This window comes from Phragmites australis, chromosome 1 (assembly GCF_958298935.1).
Source record: "Phragmites australis chromosome 1, lpPhrAust1.1, whole genome shotgun sequence".
Taxonomy (NCBI): Eukaryota; Viridiplantae; Streptophyta; class Magnoliopsida; order Poales; family Poaceae; genus Phragmites; species Phragmites australis.
Window position 1 is genome coordinate 999,181 of NC_084921.1, and position 16,761 is coordinate 1,015,941.

The following is a 16,761-nucleotide window of genomic DNA, read 5'->3' on the forward strand; positions in this document are numbered from 1 at the left end:
ATAGACCCATATTCTTGTAACCAGCAACATTCTTGAGGGACTTACTTAGGACAGTTATAGCATCCATACAGGAGTAGGGTATTACGCCCCCGTGCGGCCCGAACCTGTCTAAATTCCGGTGCATTTACTTCTTCTTGCACTAGGTCAACACCCCCCTACCGGCCGTTGCATTCATTCCCATTTATTTCTCCGACGAACTTATTCAGGATCATCCTCTCGGCCGAATCTCTAAAAAGGGGTCTCTCGAGATCCCTGTGACAGGAGTTAATACTCCGGCAGACTGGATCGCAGAAAAAATGAAGGTTCACATATGACATCATCAATTAAGCAAGCAGCCTAAACAACTATATTGGCTTGCTTGCGTGGCGCGCGTCCAGGATGACATGGCAATAAGAACAGCAGAGATTTCTTCTTTATGACACTAACAAGTGGGTCCCACAGAGTCAGGAACGGGAGAGTGCAACGAAACGGTAATTTTGCGAGAAAGGAATCTAAGTTATTGGTGGGTCTGTGATACAGGACAAAATTATGGTGATTTTGTGATAATTAGGTTAAGAAAATGATGAGTTTGTAAAATTAACTCAACATATTATATCAACTTTATAATATATAATCAAATTTCCCTGGAAATTGCAGCAAGAAGGACGCAAGGCGAAACGGACCCAGCGAAAGGCAAGCATCTCTCTCGCCTCGCCCAGTCCGCTGCTCCTCTCTTCCTCTCGCCGCACGCAAATGGTCACCTAGGCGGCGAGGTCGCCGTGCCGCAATGTCGCACTTCCCCCGCGTCTCGCCCCCCCTCGCGCCTCCGCTGCCCATCTTCCTCCTCCAGCACCCGTCGCGCCGCGGCGGCCGCCGCCCCCGCGGTCGCAGCGGCCACCCGACGTCGAGGCCCCTCCTCACCCTCGCCCGCTTCGACCCGCCGCCGCTGCTCCGCCTCAAGGTCGCCGACTCCAGCGACTGCCCCGGGGACGTCGCCCACAACAGCAACCACCACGCGCCGCTGCTCCCGAGCCCGCGGGGCCTGGTCGGGTCGCTCGCCCCCGTATGGCGGGAGGGCCTCTTCCTCGTGCGCTGCTCCGTCTTCGCCGCCGTGGTTTCCATCGCCGCCGCGCTCTCGTGGTTCGCGCAGCTCCGCGCCCGCTCCTTCGTCGAGGCGCGGCTCCTCCCTGCGGCCTGCGCCGCGCTCGGCGACTACCTCCAGCGGGAGGTCCAGCTCGGCAAGGTGCGCAGCGTCTCGCCGCTCGGGATCACGCTGCAGACATGCTCCATCGGCCCGCACAGGGAGGAGTTCTCCTGCGCCGAGGTACCCGTCATGAAGATTAGGGTCAGGCCCTTCGCTAGCCTCAGGAGGGGGAGGGTCGTTGTCGACGCCGTGTTGTCCGAGCCCTCCGCGCTGGTGGCCCAAAAGAAGGATTTCTCATGGCTCGGGATTCCCTCGCCGTCCGAGGGCACTCTCAAGAGGCACTCGGGCGAGGAGGGCATAGACTACCGCACCAAGACCAGGAGGCTCGCGAGGGAGAAGGCCGCAGAGCAATGGAACCAGGAGAGGGATAAAACCGCAAGGGAAGCTGCCGAAAGGGGATACACCATTCCGAGTGGCCAATCAGTTTCTCCGTCCACTAATCAGATGCTGGAGGTTGATGGACCTACCGATATTGGGAAGTCCAGTCCCCCCCTTTGCGCTGATGAAATGCACAAGAAGGATCATCACATGGCGACAGGCATTGACTCCGGCTCGAAACATGCAGATTTGGAGAAATCTTTTGGTGTGAAATCTCGCATTCCATGGATCAACCTCTGGTCTAGGATGATTTCAAGCCCTAGTAGGCTCAGGTTTAGGAGAAAGGTTCACAGTAAGGTGATATCAGATATTGACAATGCTTCTCAGCAAAGGATTCTTAGACGCAGTGCGGATGCTGCTGTAGCATACTTTCAGAGCATAGGTCACAGTAATCTTGATGATTCATCCCCTGGTCAAGGAAAAAGCTCATCAGATGGAGGAGGTCATACGGATGTTGGTTGTGATGAAATCACTTCTAATGATGGACGACCTGTTGGCAGCTCCGAGACTGCATCCATGAACTTTGCTGAATCACCATCGGATAATTTTCACAGTATGGATTATTTAGGTAAAGGAAAATCTGCAAGTGCAGTGCCGATCATCAATTCAGATGATGCCTTTAATGGGCATTCTCATAATCAACTATTTAGTCAGTGTAGTTCATGTAATTTGGATAGCACCGGGTTAGTGTGCCACCATTTGGAAGATCTGCAGTTCAGTCAGGCCAACTTTTCCCAGTGCTCTATATTGGAAAAATTCGAGAATCGTTCTGAAGATAAACCTGTTTCTCAGCAGGAAATCATTTTTGGGAATTTCGGTTCATGCACACACGCTCACAACTGGGCATCATTTTGGCCTTTCCAATTAAAGGGGTTCCCTGTCAGTCTTAATGCACCATGTGCATCTCTGGATGTTCAAATTCAGAAGTTGAAGTCGCAATTTGCCATTGGTCCTGGAGACATCTCTGCTGAACTTTCAGAAGGTGTTAGCCAGATCCATCCTGGCGGTGTTCAGCATGCACTTCCCATCACCCTTGATTCTGTTTATTTCAATGGCGGGGACTTGATGCTTCTGGGATATGGTGATCAGGAACCCAGGTTTGACCTCTTCATTTCCATCTCCATCGCAAATATGTGCTCTTCTATAGTTCTGTCCTTTCTAGTGCATTGTCTATACTGGCATATTTTTGTGACCTCTCTGCCCATGAATTTGCTGTGTTAGTCAGCAAACAACCTTCAACATTGTGAACGATAAATATTCTGAACATAGGCCTTCAGATTCATATTATGAGATCTTATAACCTGAACTTATCACTCCAGAGCGAAGGTATTAAATCATAGCATTCACAGAGTCAACGTAGAGTATGCAACATGCACTTTACTTTACCTTATCTTAGTTTGTCAACACAATTTTGTAGGCTTTTGAAATGTGAATAATTCTTCAGGAGTGGATATAGAGTTTGATAATAACGAACTAATTTCAGCTTCAAAGCGCTACAAATTAGATTATAATGTCCATTATTAACATTTTAAATGATCCCGCTACTTAGTTTGGACTGATTGCCTCTGTATTGTAGGGAAATGAAACATGCAAATGGACACATCAAGTTCAAAAACAGTTATAATCGTGTACATGTGCATGTAACTGGGAACTGCATGGAGTGGAGGCAAGATCGAACTTCTCAAGGAGGGGGTTATCTTTCTACAGATGTTTTTGTTGACATAGCTGAGCAAACATGGCATGCTAATCTCAAAGTAGTCAATGCTTTTGCTCCGGTAATGCAACTATTTTTATGATTTCTGTTTGATTGTAACTTTATTATAGATTTTTCACAAAATTAAGGATGTTGGAAATTTAGTTTTTGTGTTGAAAGGGGGTTTTCATGTGCAGCTGTTTGAAAGGATTCTAGAAATACCTGTTGTTTGGCACAAAGGAAGAGCTACCGGTGAGGTAATTCTCTAAGCATTATTTCTGACATGTTCTTCTTTCCACTGCTTGCATTGTTACACATTCATAGTTTTGAAGACAAGTTTTGATATGTGACTTTCACATGCACGTAATGAGTGGCTGGAATTAATAGGGCTTATTGTTAGCTACATCAAGACATCCATGTCTGATGGAAGCTTTCCTTTGCCATGCTTGAACATATGAAATGCTTACAGCATTTTTTCTTTTTCCTCTTCCAGGTGCATATCTGTATGTCAAAGGGTGATAGTTTCCCAAGCATTCATGGTCAGCTTGATGTGAAAGGCCTAGCTTTTCAGATATTAGATGCTCCATCATCATTTTCAGTACGTTTACGCTTAACCCAATGTGTTATATAGAATAAAGTATTTGGAAATGTTACTGCTGGATACATTTCAAGTGTTTAGTTGCAACTTTTTAACAAAAGGCCTGAATACATTCAGGATATAGTGGCAACTCTATCTCTTCGTGGTCAAAGAATATTTCTACATAATGCAAGTGGGTGGTTTGGTGATGCTCCAGTTGAAGCTTCTGGAGACTTCGGTCTAAATCCTGAGGACGGAGAGTTTCATCTAATGTGCCAGGTATCTTGAAATGTTTGGACTGCATATATAGGTTTATATCATACACAAACTCTCCTAAACAGCAATGCTTAAATCATTTGGTAATTTTGATTCTCTTTCCAGGTTCCATCCGTCGAAGTTAATGCACTTATGAGAACAATGAAAATGAGACCTCTTATGTTTCCGGTACAACTTACTCTCTTTCTGATTTCTTTTGGCCTTTTGTGCCCTGCAGGCCTTGTTTGGTAATATTATATTCAAGTCCTGCATGCAGTTGGATATTTTGCTTTGACTCAATTACCTGGTAATATTTGGACACATCATAGATAGTTTAACTGCGTGTGCTAGAAACAAATTCTAGATAATTAATGAAAAAGGCAAGAATATTATTGATTATTTTTGTAAGGAAAGAACATGATGTTACATAATAGTTTTGCACTGCTCAATTCATTGTGGCAGTTCACTCTCTAAACTCGTATACGGAATTAGCTAAATTTAGCTAACATACGAGTTTACTCTCTAAACTCATACGAGTTTACTCTCTAAACTCATATTTTGCTGAACGAGAAAAAAATAGCTAGATATTGATATATATAATCTATTTGTACGGACTCATCATATGGACATAATAATTAACTTGCTAACCCATTTAGGTGGATATTGACATATTGATTGTTAAATTCACTTATTTGCCTGTCCATGGTTGCTGTGCTTCCATCTAAAAAATACAAATTACCTTGGTTCTTAGCATAAAAAGAATTAGCCTCTGGATAAGGCAAAATGATTATTTTAAATTATCATTTTGAGCCATGGATTTCACATTTGTTTCTTAAACAATAATTTGTGACACCTTTATGCCTCATATGTTTTTGTTTGGCCTTTAAGACTTGACTTCTGATACAATAACCTAATCTATTCAGTTGGCTGGTGCTGTTACTGCTGTATTTAATTGTCAAGGACCCCTTGATGCTCCTGTTTTTGTTGGAAGTGGGATTGTCTCAAGGAAGTCCCTTTCAATATCTAGTATGCCTCCTTCTGCAGCATCTGAAGCTGTGATGCAAAACAAAGAGGCTGGTGCAGTGGCTGCATTTGACCATATTCCATTCTCTCATGTATCGGCCAATTTCACTTTCAACCTCGATAATTGTGTGAGTACAAATATAACCATCATTTTTGCAATTTTGGAAGTTTATGAATTTAGCAACTATTTCTTCTCTTAGTCATCACCACTGGCTGCAGGTTGCTGATCTATATGGTATCAGAGCATGCCTTTTGGATGGTGGAGAAATTCGAGGGGCTGGTAATGCATGGATTTGCCCAGAGGTATTGTTGTTACACACTTACAGTCTTAAGCTTTCAGACATTCTGTGTTTGAGTTAAACTTGAGCACACTAGCGTCTTTCTACTTCTACCATGGTGGCTTCAGTTTGCTCAAATTGCCTAATCATTGTTCATTGCGCACACTATACTGAGAACGAAGTGGAGGATGTTTTATTATGTTGAATAGACAGTGATACAATAACAACTCATAAAATGAAAACGCCTGTTGAATATTAGAATGCAATGTATTCTCAAAGGGCATTCCTTAGGTCCACATGTTGTTCACAATTTTTGACTGCAATATGTTTTTTCACAACTTTGGCCATGCCACAAATATGATTGCAGCCCAGCAAAGTCATTCTATTGCTTAATTTCCTGGAGTTACAGTAAATGTGCATTGTTGACAGCCTAGCAAACAACTGCCAACTACAGCCTATTTTCCTTGCGTGTTTGAGTTCCAATGGAATAATAACAAATTTTCCCTAAAAAAAGCAATTCTCTCCTAAGAAGGCATAAATTTGCTGTACTGCTATATTACTCCAAGCGATGGCCTACCATTTCTCATCAGTACAAGTAATCACCTTATGCAAAATATAGTTACATATTTAGATCTTTGCAGGGGGAAGGTGATGATTCTGCTATGGATATTAATTTGTCTGGGAGCATTTTACTTGATAGGGTTTTGCATCGGTATATTCCTGGAGGAATCCAGCTGATTCCTCTCAAAATTGGAGAGCTCAATGGAGAGACTAGACTTTCTGGTTCTCTTATTAGACCGTGAGTATCTTGGATATAACATCTGCAGTCCTAATGGCCAAGCAGGCGTAGTATTTTTCTGATCTTCTAACAACAAAAATCTATTACAGGAAATTTGATATCAAGTGGGCTGCACCAAATGCAGAAGATTCTTTTTCAGATGCACGTGGCAATATTGTTATTGCACATGATTATATTATGGTCAACTCATCATCAGTTGCCTTTGATTTAAATACTCGAGTTCAAACATCATATATTGATGACTACTTGCTGAACAAGGAGACCTATCAAATGAAAAAAATCATGCCACTAATTGTGGAAGGTGTTGATTTGGATTTACGTATGCGAGGCTTTGAGTTTGCTCATATAGCTTCCTCAATACCTTTTGATTCACCACGGCCATTTCATCTGAAAGCATCTGGGAGGCTCAAATTTCAAGGAAAAGTTATGAAATCTAGCAATATAGTCGATGACAAGATCAAGGGTGTCCTGCAAAATATCATTGACCAAAATAAGCTTGAGACTGATGTGTCAAGGCTTGTTGGCGACATATCTCTATCTGGAATAAAACTCAACCAACTCATGCTAGCACCGCAGTCTACTGGTTCCCTTTCCATATCACGGGATTCTATAATGGTAACTTCATATCAAAATTGTTTGTTTTGTTGTTTTCATCCACCATAAAAAAACTCGACAAACCTAGGAGGAACTAGGTGACATTATAAATAAGAAGAAATAGTCACCCAAATTCACGTTGAAGAGGACTTGAACCTGGATGATCTAGGCATACCTATTCACACCCTCAACCAGCTGAGCTAGGCTTAGTTCCTTTTTCATCCACCATATTCAACTTTGTTTGCTTGTAGATGATATTGTAGTCAAATTCATATTTTTTCTATTCGCACATGTATTAGTTGTGTGTACTTTGCACAATGATTGGAAGCAATAATGGTACTATGTGCACAAATAGATCTGCCATAGTCAAATACAAGATATCCCATATTTACTTTGCAACACAAATCAAGAGGCTCCAGTCAAAAATACATGATGTTTTTGACTTTTCATGGTATTCGACATGCAACTTTGGCCATTATTTTCTATTAGAATATAGTCATAATATCTAATAAAAATATAATATTATGAAAGTATTTTTCAAGATAAATCTACACATGTGATTTTTATGTTTTCAAACTAAATATTTTGGAAGCTATTGACGGTCAAAATTTTAAAAGTTTGATCGAATCTTGGTCAAAACAACAAGTATTTATGACCGGAGGGAGTAGTAAATATGATAAGGATTGAATTTCTAAATAATCCATATCCTCGGTTTGTTTGTTTTTTTCTAAGCTTTGAGGGTCTATATCCACTCAAAGTACATTGTACTTTCCAAGTTGATACACTTCTCTTTCTAATTACTACAATATTTATACTAGGGAAATTCGTTGGTGATCAGGGGTTCCAGCGTCCCCACTAGCAAAAATATGGTGATCCAACATGTAGGGATGGCAATTTTCCCCGTGGAGGCGGGGATCTGCCCCAAACGGGGTAGGGACGAGGCGAGTTTCCCCCCCGCGGGGCTCACGGGGTGGGGCCCCGAGTCTAGGTCGGGGCTGGGGCGGGGATAGAGTTTTCCCCGCGGGGCTCCATGGGGCTCTGAGTCCGCCGCTCGACGCACACCGGGGCGCCGTTCGCTGGGGCACTACATACATGGTTTTTGACGAATTTTTGAAACATTGCAATATCCTTAATTCGTTATGGGGACACTAGAACCCCTGGACACAAAATCCGCAATCTTTATACTACTTTAACAGATTACATTTGAGCAATACCATACTTTAACATGTTACCTTAGAAATTTCCGAGTAAGCAAACCTTGCAAAAGAGATTTCATCGAAACAACAGTACATTGTAATTTCGAGACTTTAAAGAGTCTTTAGCTCGATGTACACAATCACTGGTTACACAAAATGAAGCTTGTCTTCTTGAATGCATATGGTTTTGATGGTTTTCCACATGAAATTTTGCTCTAAAAAATTTGATAGAGCATGCAGTCATTTTCTTTTATGTTGATTTTTAGTATTGTATCTGTATGGACTTCAGTGTGCTCCCTGTTCATTTTCCTCTTACACTCTATTCCCTGGTCAAGCAGTTAAATGCTACTGGCAGACCTGATGAAATTTTTTCCATAGAAGTGAATGGGCCATTGTTTTTCAGTACAAACGAGACTATTCAAGATGCAAGGCTTCTGTCAGTTTTCCTCCAAAAGGGGCAGCTGAGATCTAATATCTGTTATCATCCTGAAAGTTTGACTGGTCTGGAGGTACGCTACTGGCATGTTTGTACTTTGCTTGCTTGCCAACAGATTATTCTAGAACATTACAGATTTCACAGAGGCCTTTTCAATATCAAATTTTCTTGAGCCTTGTTTCCTGGTTTTAAAGGTTCGGAATTTGCCACTTGATGAGCTGGAGTTTGCTTCATTGCGTGGATTTGTTCAGAAGGTAATCTTTGTTCTAGTCTTCTAAATTATAATATGCCTTATTGTGTTTTTTTGGGGGTAATGCTATGTCAGGTTTTGTACTATGGTCTTTCTATTATTTGTGTCTAGATCTCTTTGGTTGGTGCTGATCTCTATCTTGCACTCGTAACTAAATTATTGACGTATCTAAGTTTGGGTACATCTTTTTCTTGAGGTTGCTGCGCTTTATGTTCTCTAAGAGATATTGTCTTGGCCTCTTAGGCTATGTTTGTGTTAGTTCAACCATCAACAATATGCAATGGCAAGAACAACAACAAAGCCTTTAGTCCCAAGCAAGTTGTTGTAGGCAGGCTAGAGATGAAACCCAACAAAAGCCGCATGAACCATCGACAATATGCGGTCCATTTAAAATGTTATATTGCGATTATGTTAACAAAGGTTTATTTACCTTCTTAGCTGAAAATGTGACATGTGGTTATTTGCAGTGCTGTTTACTATTATTTTCTGCTCCGTCTATCGTTCACAAAATGGACGTCTATCGTCCAGTTCTAGTATTTTTATTTTTTCCTTCTTATTTTAATTGAGAAGTTGTAGACATCCAGATTCATTCTGGGAACTTCAAAATCATCAACCTTTCTTAATGTAATAATTTGCTAAGCTACTGGAGCAATCTACTATTAATATCTGATGCAACATAATTTTTTTGGTTACAGGCAGAACTTCAGCTTAATTTCCAAAAAAGAAGAGGTCATGGTTTGTTGTCAGTAATTCGTCCCAAATTTAGTGGCATGCTTGGCGAAGCACTTGATATAGCTGCTCGATGGAGTGGCGATGTTGTGAGTTTTTCTTTTCATCTTTCTTTGTTTTCTGAAGTAGCTTGTTACTATCATATCCTGTCTATTGTCCCTTTTAGCAAATGTCCGATATATTGATATCCAGAATTTTACATATGTTTGCCACTTATTGTGTACAGAATAGTAGCTGTGAGAAACTTCACTCAAAGTTATAACTCATTTTTTTATGGTCTCTAGTGTCTCCAATGTTTGACTTTCTCAAAAACAAAATCAGAGAACATTTTTGGTATCATTTAGTATATATAATGAAGCCATGCGAATGTGTTCTTATTTCAGTTCTGAAACCAAGATCAATGAACCTTCTCTTTTGAGACGTAGCATTTTATAGTTGGTGAAGATCTATCTGCCGGGAAGGCAGGAACTGGGATGATCTGTACAATTGTATTCTGGAGTGGAAGACAATATGTACTAATTAGCAACACATTCTTGGAAGAGTATACGATATGTACCCCAAATAAACAACTACTCTAGTGTTTTCGATCTCTGTTAATCACAGTAATTTGCATTAGTTAACTCTGGCTAATTAATGTATTATGTAAATGTGTTTTTGCATCCATAGGTTTTGCCCAGCATTAGTTATTCATTTCTAGTGAGGTTGTTATCTTATTTTAATCATTAGTTAGTAACCGTCTCTTTTTTTCTCTTACTTACTAGCCTTTCCTTTGTATTTTTAATACCCAGATTACTATGGAAAAATCAATCCTAGAGCAAGCTAATAGCAAGTATGAGCTTCAAGGGGAGTACGTATTTCCCGGAACACGTGATAGATTTCCTGTGGAAAGTCAGGGTAATGGGTTCATAGAGAAAGCAATGGGAGGGCATCTTGGTAGCATAATGTCTTCGATGGGCAGGTGGAGGATGAGACTAGAGGTTCCCGGTGCTGAAGTAGCTGAAATGCTTCCTTTAGCAAGGCTTCTTTCACGAAGCACAGACCCAGTTATTCATTCCAGATCAAAGGTGCACATTTGGTCCTTCATTTGCTGTTACCTTTTTCTTTGGTTGGAGAAAGTATATGTTGGTATTTATGGTCTGTTAGATGACAGAGAGCCATATAACCCTCCATTTATTTTCAGGAACTTTTTATGCAATGTCTGAATTCTGTTGGGTTCAATGCTGAAAGCCTTCATGATCAGCGAAAGGTACTGTACTGAAGCTAGTGATTTTAGCAAAATGGATCTACAGGCATAGGGTTTGATGTCTTGTCTAATGCCATGGTCCCACTATGATATGATCTGCTACTTTATATTAAACTTTACAACGTTTCTTGATCCAGGCATTAGAAATGTATCATGATTGGTTGGATGACGATACAATGGAAGATATAACACTTCCTGGCTTAGCTGAACTGAGAGGTTATTGGCGTGGCTCTCTTGATGCCAGTGGAGGTGGAAATGGAGATACTATGGTGAGCATGCTCAGAAATTGACTCTTGCATTTTTGTCTTGGTAATTATTGAATGGACTCCTTATAGTGGTCTTTCTGTTAAGACTTCTAGAACATTTGAGAAGTGGATTGAGTGTACATCTATTTTGTTGTTCAATTTTATTTGCCATTAGTTCCCTTCCCAGCCTTTGTTTTGTATTTGCGTTAGTGGCTTGTTTCCTTTACATTCTTTTGTATGCCTCCTCAAGATGATTTTACATCAACAAGACAATTCTCCTAGACTTCTGTTTGAATATGTGTTGCATGTACATAATAATGATTTGTAATGCTCCTATGTACTACAGGCGGATTTTGATTTCAACGGCGAAGATTGGGAATGGGGAACTTACAAGACCCAGCGTGTTCTGGCATCTGGTTCATTCAGCAATAATGATGGCCTGCGGCTTGATAAATTGTTTATTCAGAAAGATAATGCCACCCTTCATGCTGATGGATCGATTCTTGGGCCACTAACAAATCTTCACTTTGCTGTGCTTAATTTCCCAGTTGGTCTTATACCGGCTTTAGTTCAGGCTATAGAATCATCAACCACAGACTCAATTCACTTTCTGAGGCAATGGTTGACACCTATCAAAGGTATTTTGCACATGGAGGGAGATTTGAGAGGTACTCTTGCAAAACCAGAATGTGATGTTCAAATAAGGCTTCTTGATGGCACTGTTGGAGGCATTGATCTTGGAAAAGCGGAAGTATTAGCTTCTGTTACCCCTACAAGCCGTTTTGTATTTGATGCAAATTTTGAACCAACCATACAAAGTGGGCATGTGAACATTCAAGGTAGTATCCCAGTCACTTACGTGGACAGCAGCTCCATAGAAGAAAGTCTGGAAGATGAAGATGGTAAACAAGGTATCATAAGAATCCCTGTTTGGGCCAAAGACCGAGGATTATCGAATGACATCAGTGAAACAAGAATTGCGAGAGACAAGGCAGAGGAGGGCTGGGATTTTCAATTAGCTGAAAGCCTAAAAGGTTTAAGTTGGAACATGCTAGAACCAGGTGAAGTGAGGATAAATGCAGATATAAAGGATGGGGGTATGATGTTGATAACTGCATTGAGTCCTTATGCAAACTGGCTTCAAGGCTATGCTGATGTTCTCCTTCAGGTGCCCCATTCTTGCTTAATTCCCACTAATTTCATTAATGCCAATCTATGACTAGTAGGCCGATCTTTAGTCCTTTCACTTTCACTTAGCATACCCCATTTGTGATAATATATAGTGAAATCAAACGATTCAAGCATAAATATTATGTTTATATACCGTTTCTTTTGTTATAATCTTTTTGTTTCCTATGGATCTAACATGAAATCGTGTGGTTGATATTTTACCCTTGCCTTTTCTTTTTCATCTGGAAGGTTAAAGGAACTGTTGATCAGCCTGTCGTTGATGGGTCCGCATCATTTCACCGAGCGACGGTGACTTCTCCTTTCATTCGGACACCATTGACTAATTTTGCTGGTACCATTCATATCATATCCAACAGACTATGCATCAGTTCCATGGAAAGCAGGGTTGGGAGGAAAGGTAGATTGTCAATGAAAGGGACACTACCTCTGAAAAATAGTGAGCCATCTGCCAACGACAAGATTGAGTTGAAATGTGAAGTTCTGGATGTACGGGCAAAAAATATTTTGAGGTCATTGTTGCTTCTTTATCCTTTTCTCTATACAGGATTGCACACTGGCTGCTTCTAAGTTATAGGGTATACACTCCAATCTAAAACAGATGTCATATTAGGAGGTTAATTTTGGTTAGCAATTAGATGTATTTTTGGATTTACAGGGTAACATGTTCCACCAAATGCTCCTAATCTGTTGCTTCCTGATAGTGGCAAATCGAGCTTTTCAGCCCAGTTGGTTTTCAGAACCCTGGGCTGGGTGTAGTAATACCGTGTGATCGGTTTGATATCTTTTAAAACCGATTTTTATTCATTAACAGTAATATGCTGACCTTACATGCATATCACAAATTGATATTGACTGTAGAATATGTAGGACCCTGTATCGTGGAATTGTGGCATCTTAACATTTATTTTGTTGTTTTTGTGTTGACTTGCAGTGGCCAAGTAGACAGCCAGCTGCAGTTTACAGGCTCAATTTTGCGGCCAGATGTCTCTGGGATGATCCGGTTGAGCCATGGTGAAGCATATTTGCCTCATGATAAAGGCAATGGTGCTGTTGCCACTAGGTTGGCTTCAAACAAGTCCAGCTATCTTCCTACTGGTTTTGACCAATCAACTACTTCGCAGGATGTTTCACGTATTCTGGGGTCAGTGTCAACATCGCCAGACAGTAAGTAGTCCGTTAAATTTGACCGTCGCTAATATTTTGCAGCCAAATTCTCTTTGTCAAAATATTTTGCAGCCAAATACTCTTGTCCAAAATAGTTTGCTTAAACTAATTGAGTCGTTGCACATCACAATCAGTGCCTACCAGTTTTGGCGTGAAATAAGTGGCATATTGTTTTCTTTTTAAGCGGTATTTCTCCAGTACTTTTGCTGGTTTCCTTCATGAGCCAACTGGAGCTTTCAATCTTAATATGTATAGGACAACAATCAGAGCCACAAAGGACTCTTGAGCATGGAAGCTTTAAGCCAAACATTGATGCCCGACTCAATGACCTGAAGCTCACCTTGGGACCAGAATTAAGGATTGTTTATCCTTTAATTCTGAATTTTGCAGTCAGTGGTGACCTAGAGCTTAATGGCATGGTTCATCCAAAGTACATAAGACCTAAGGGTATCTTAACATTTGAAAATGGTGAGGTCAACTTGGTAGCCACGCAGGTAAGCCTAACTTCCCTAAGGCAGTGTTTGGCGCAATATCTTCATTTTATCAAAGTATACACTCAATATGGTTATGATGGTTTTACATTTTTTTTACTTAATTGCAGGTTAGACTTAAAAATGATCATTTAAATGTAGCAAAATTTGAACCTGATCTTGGTTTGGATCCTATTCTCGATCTCGTTCTTGTTGGATCTGAATGGCAATTCAAAATCCAAAGTCGAGCTAGCATGTGGCAAGGCAATCTGGTGGTAACCTCGACACGCTCTGTGGACCAGGATGTTCTGTCACCTAGTGAGGTGAGACACTTCTACAATGAGTTATAGCTGACTTCACCGTAGGAGTGATAGATGATAACACCTCTTATGCTTATGCTTTCTATACCTCTTGCTGGGTGTTTGCCAGCTACCCATTTGACACAATCACAGGGAGATTAAAGTCATCAAATGATTGGTTCACTGCTTTCTTTTCCTATCATGTGTAGTTCTCAAACCTGCTTTGTTTCTGTCTTTTAGGCTGCAAAGGTTTTTGAGTCACAGCTTGCAGAATCACTATTAGAAGGTGACGGACAGCTTGCATTCAAGAAGCTTGCAACTGCTACACTGGAAACTTTGATGCCAAGGATTGAAGGCAAGGGTGAGTTTGGACAGGCACGGTGGCGGCTGGTTTATGCTCCGCAAATCCCGAGTTTACTATCTGTAGATCCAACAGTTGATCCGCTTAAATCACTGGCAAACAATATCTCTTTTGCTACGGAGGTTGAAGTGCAGCTTGGAAGACGCCTTCAGGTATACACTCTTTTTTTAAAAAAAGAAGAAAAAACTAAATCTTTTAGCTTGATAAGGCATAATGTGTTGTAGTACTGTACGAATAGAAACTGACCTGAATTGCTGCCATCGATCTGCAGGCCTCTGTTGTCAGGCAAATGAAAGATTCAGAAATGGCGATGCAGTGGACGCTGACATATCAGCTAACCAGTAGGCTCCGTGTCCTCTTCCAATCTGCACCATCCAATAGGCTCCTCTTCGAGTACTCAGCAACGTCGCAGGATTGATTCATTTTTTGCCATTGCACACAGCAAGAACTGGGCGTAGCAGCTTCCTTGTACAAAGATTAGGTGCCCTGATTAATTGTTTTTGTAGATAACGCAAGTTTTGGCAAGCAGTTGTACGTGTACATTTGCTCTGTTGTAGCTACATTAATTCTTTCTCGGAAACAAAGTTTCCGAGGCTGTAAATACCACATAGGTAGCAATCTTAGCGTCAGATGTAAAGAAACCCATGTACAAATAAACGTGTCCTGTCTCTGCTGCGTCGTCACCCATATCCACATGTGGCGTTGGCATTTGGTGTGGAGTTAGCTTACAAAATGCTCTCATGTGCCTGAGTCTATGACTTGGTACGTTCCACCATTTTTGCATGTCACAAATTCGCAATGGCTGTTCCTCCTCCCGTCGGTGCGTAAGAATCTCTTTGCCACTAGGTACCCTCAGGATATGATCCGGTTTGGTTAAGAGTCTGTTTGTAGTTTTCAGTTTTACAATTTAAAGTTGAAACAAATAGATAGTTTTTTTTATAACTTTTTATAATCTATTATTGGATTCTGGGAATCTAAAAAGTTGGTTTTTCTTAGTTTTTTATAAATTGTGAAAGTTTATTTTACTGAACTATTAATCAAATTTTTTTAAATCTACAATTAAAAAGTTTTTATAATTCATAATCTACTAGTTATTTTTTAAAATCTTGGCTAAAACAAATAGGTCCAAACTTGCCCAGGCTTTTGGGCTCCATTTCCCAGTTTTGAAGAAGTTAGCTCCCTGAGAAGTTGAGACTAAATGGGAACTGTTTCCACAGTAACCTGAGCCTGTGCTACAGTGATAAACAGTGAATCACTTTAGCAAACAGAGGGATTACCTTTGTAGCAACTTGCTACAGTGATAATCAGTGAATCCGACGGCTCATAACCCCTCCTAATATATGGTACTATAGCACCTCTGCGTTTTCTTCTTCATTGCAGAGGATTTCAGCCCGGGTGTCTGGTATTATGCAATTTGTATGATGCAACAATGCCAAGTTCCAGCTGTGACGGCTCCTAGTTGGCTGATTCGCAATGATAACTATCGCATCAGCCTTCTTTATCTCATTCGTCCCTAGGTTTAGGACACTCTTTATCCTCAGCTGCACTATGATTATTCGTTAATAGTAGTCAAGCTCTCAAGATTGAGGCTATGTTGATGCTTTTTTCTTTACTATGGTGCTTATTGCCTTTCAAGGGCGATCAAGCATTCTCTCCTATAGAGTATCAACTTTAAACTAACGTTGGAGATGCCTTGTATAGTTGTGACGGTTGGTCATAGCAAAACTTGATAAGAAATTAAGAAATGTACTCATGGCGAAAGATCAAAATTAGTAACATTAGTATAAACTTGGGAATGGATGGTTTTGAAATGATTACTGTATATTATTTTCGGGCTATCATGTACCATAAACAACTACGTCCTTAATCACGAATCTAAATGAGTCTCCTTATTCTTTTTCTTACGACGATATTGTAACAATAAATTGCCATATTCAGTGATATATTATTGTAGCTTTAATAGTTAAGCATATTTGTGGTAGGCAAATGGGATTCGACGTAATGATAACTGGTGTCTTAATTCCCATAAAGTAAAGTCTTTTATAGTAACCTCAACTAACGAGTGACAGTTACACTTTACATTACATATCTAGATATTATGCATCAAAGTAACTGAGTGATATCGTCTCAACAAGTGTTTAGATGCCACTTTTGAATAAAAGAGTGGCCATGTCTACTCTAACCTTAGCTGCCACTAATCAAGGAAGGCTCAAATGCTTGTGCTACTATGTGTTGTTGCTTGCCAATGCTCGGCTAATATGACACGTGATGTTTTTCCTATAAAATTATTAACTAAAAAATACTCTTATATCTCCTTGTTATGATAATAAGAGGTAATAAAGATTTTTATTAAAAAATAAAATTTCTTTGAAAAATGAGAAACTTATGTATTGTCCC

General features: G+C 40.4%; 1 protein-coding gene across 1 annotated transcript; it reads left to right on the top strand.

Moving 5' to 3' along the window:
* The first annotated feature begins 627 nt into the window (after positions 1-627).
* On the top strand, positions 628-15,105 carry LOC133894754 (protein SUBSTANDARD STARCH GRAIN 4, chloroplastic-like). The gene is made up of 23 exons (XM_062335253.1): positions 628-2,658; positions 3,138-3,336; positions 3,452-3,511; positions 3,748-3,852; positions 3,970-4,110; positions 4,213-4,275; positions 5,010-5,237; positions 5,329-5,412; positions 6,029-6,186; positions 6,276-6,801; positions 8,315-8,485; positions 8,607-8,666; positions 9,358-9,480; positions 10,180-10,455; positions 10,572-10,637; positions 10,772-10,903; positions 11,226-12,047; positions 12,299-12,579; positions 13,002-13,234; positions 13,490-13,728; positions 13,836-14,027; positions 14,244-14,516; positions 14,636-15,105. Exons 1-23 carry the CDS (start codon positions 767-769, stop codon positions 14,780-14,782), a joined length of 6,471 nt encoding a protein of 2,156 aa, XP_062191237.1. The 5' UTR covers positions 628-766; the 3' UTR covers positions 14,783-15,105.
* Positions 15,106-16,761: the final 1,656 nt, after the last annotated feature.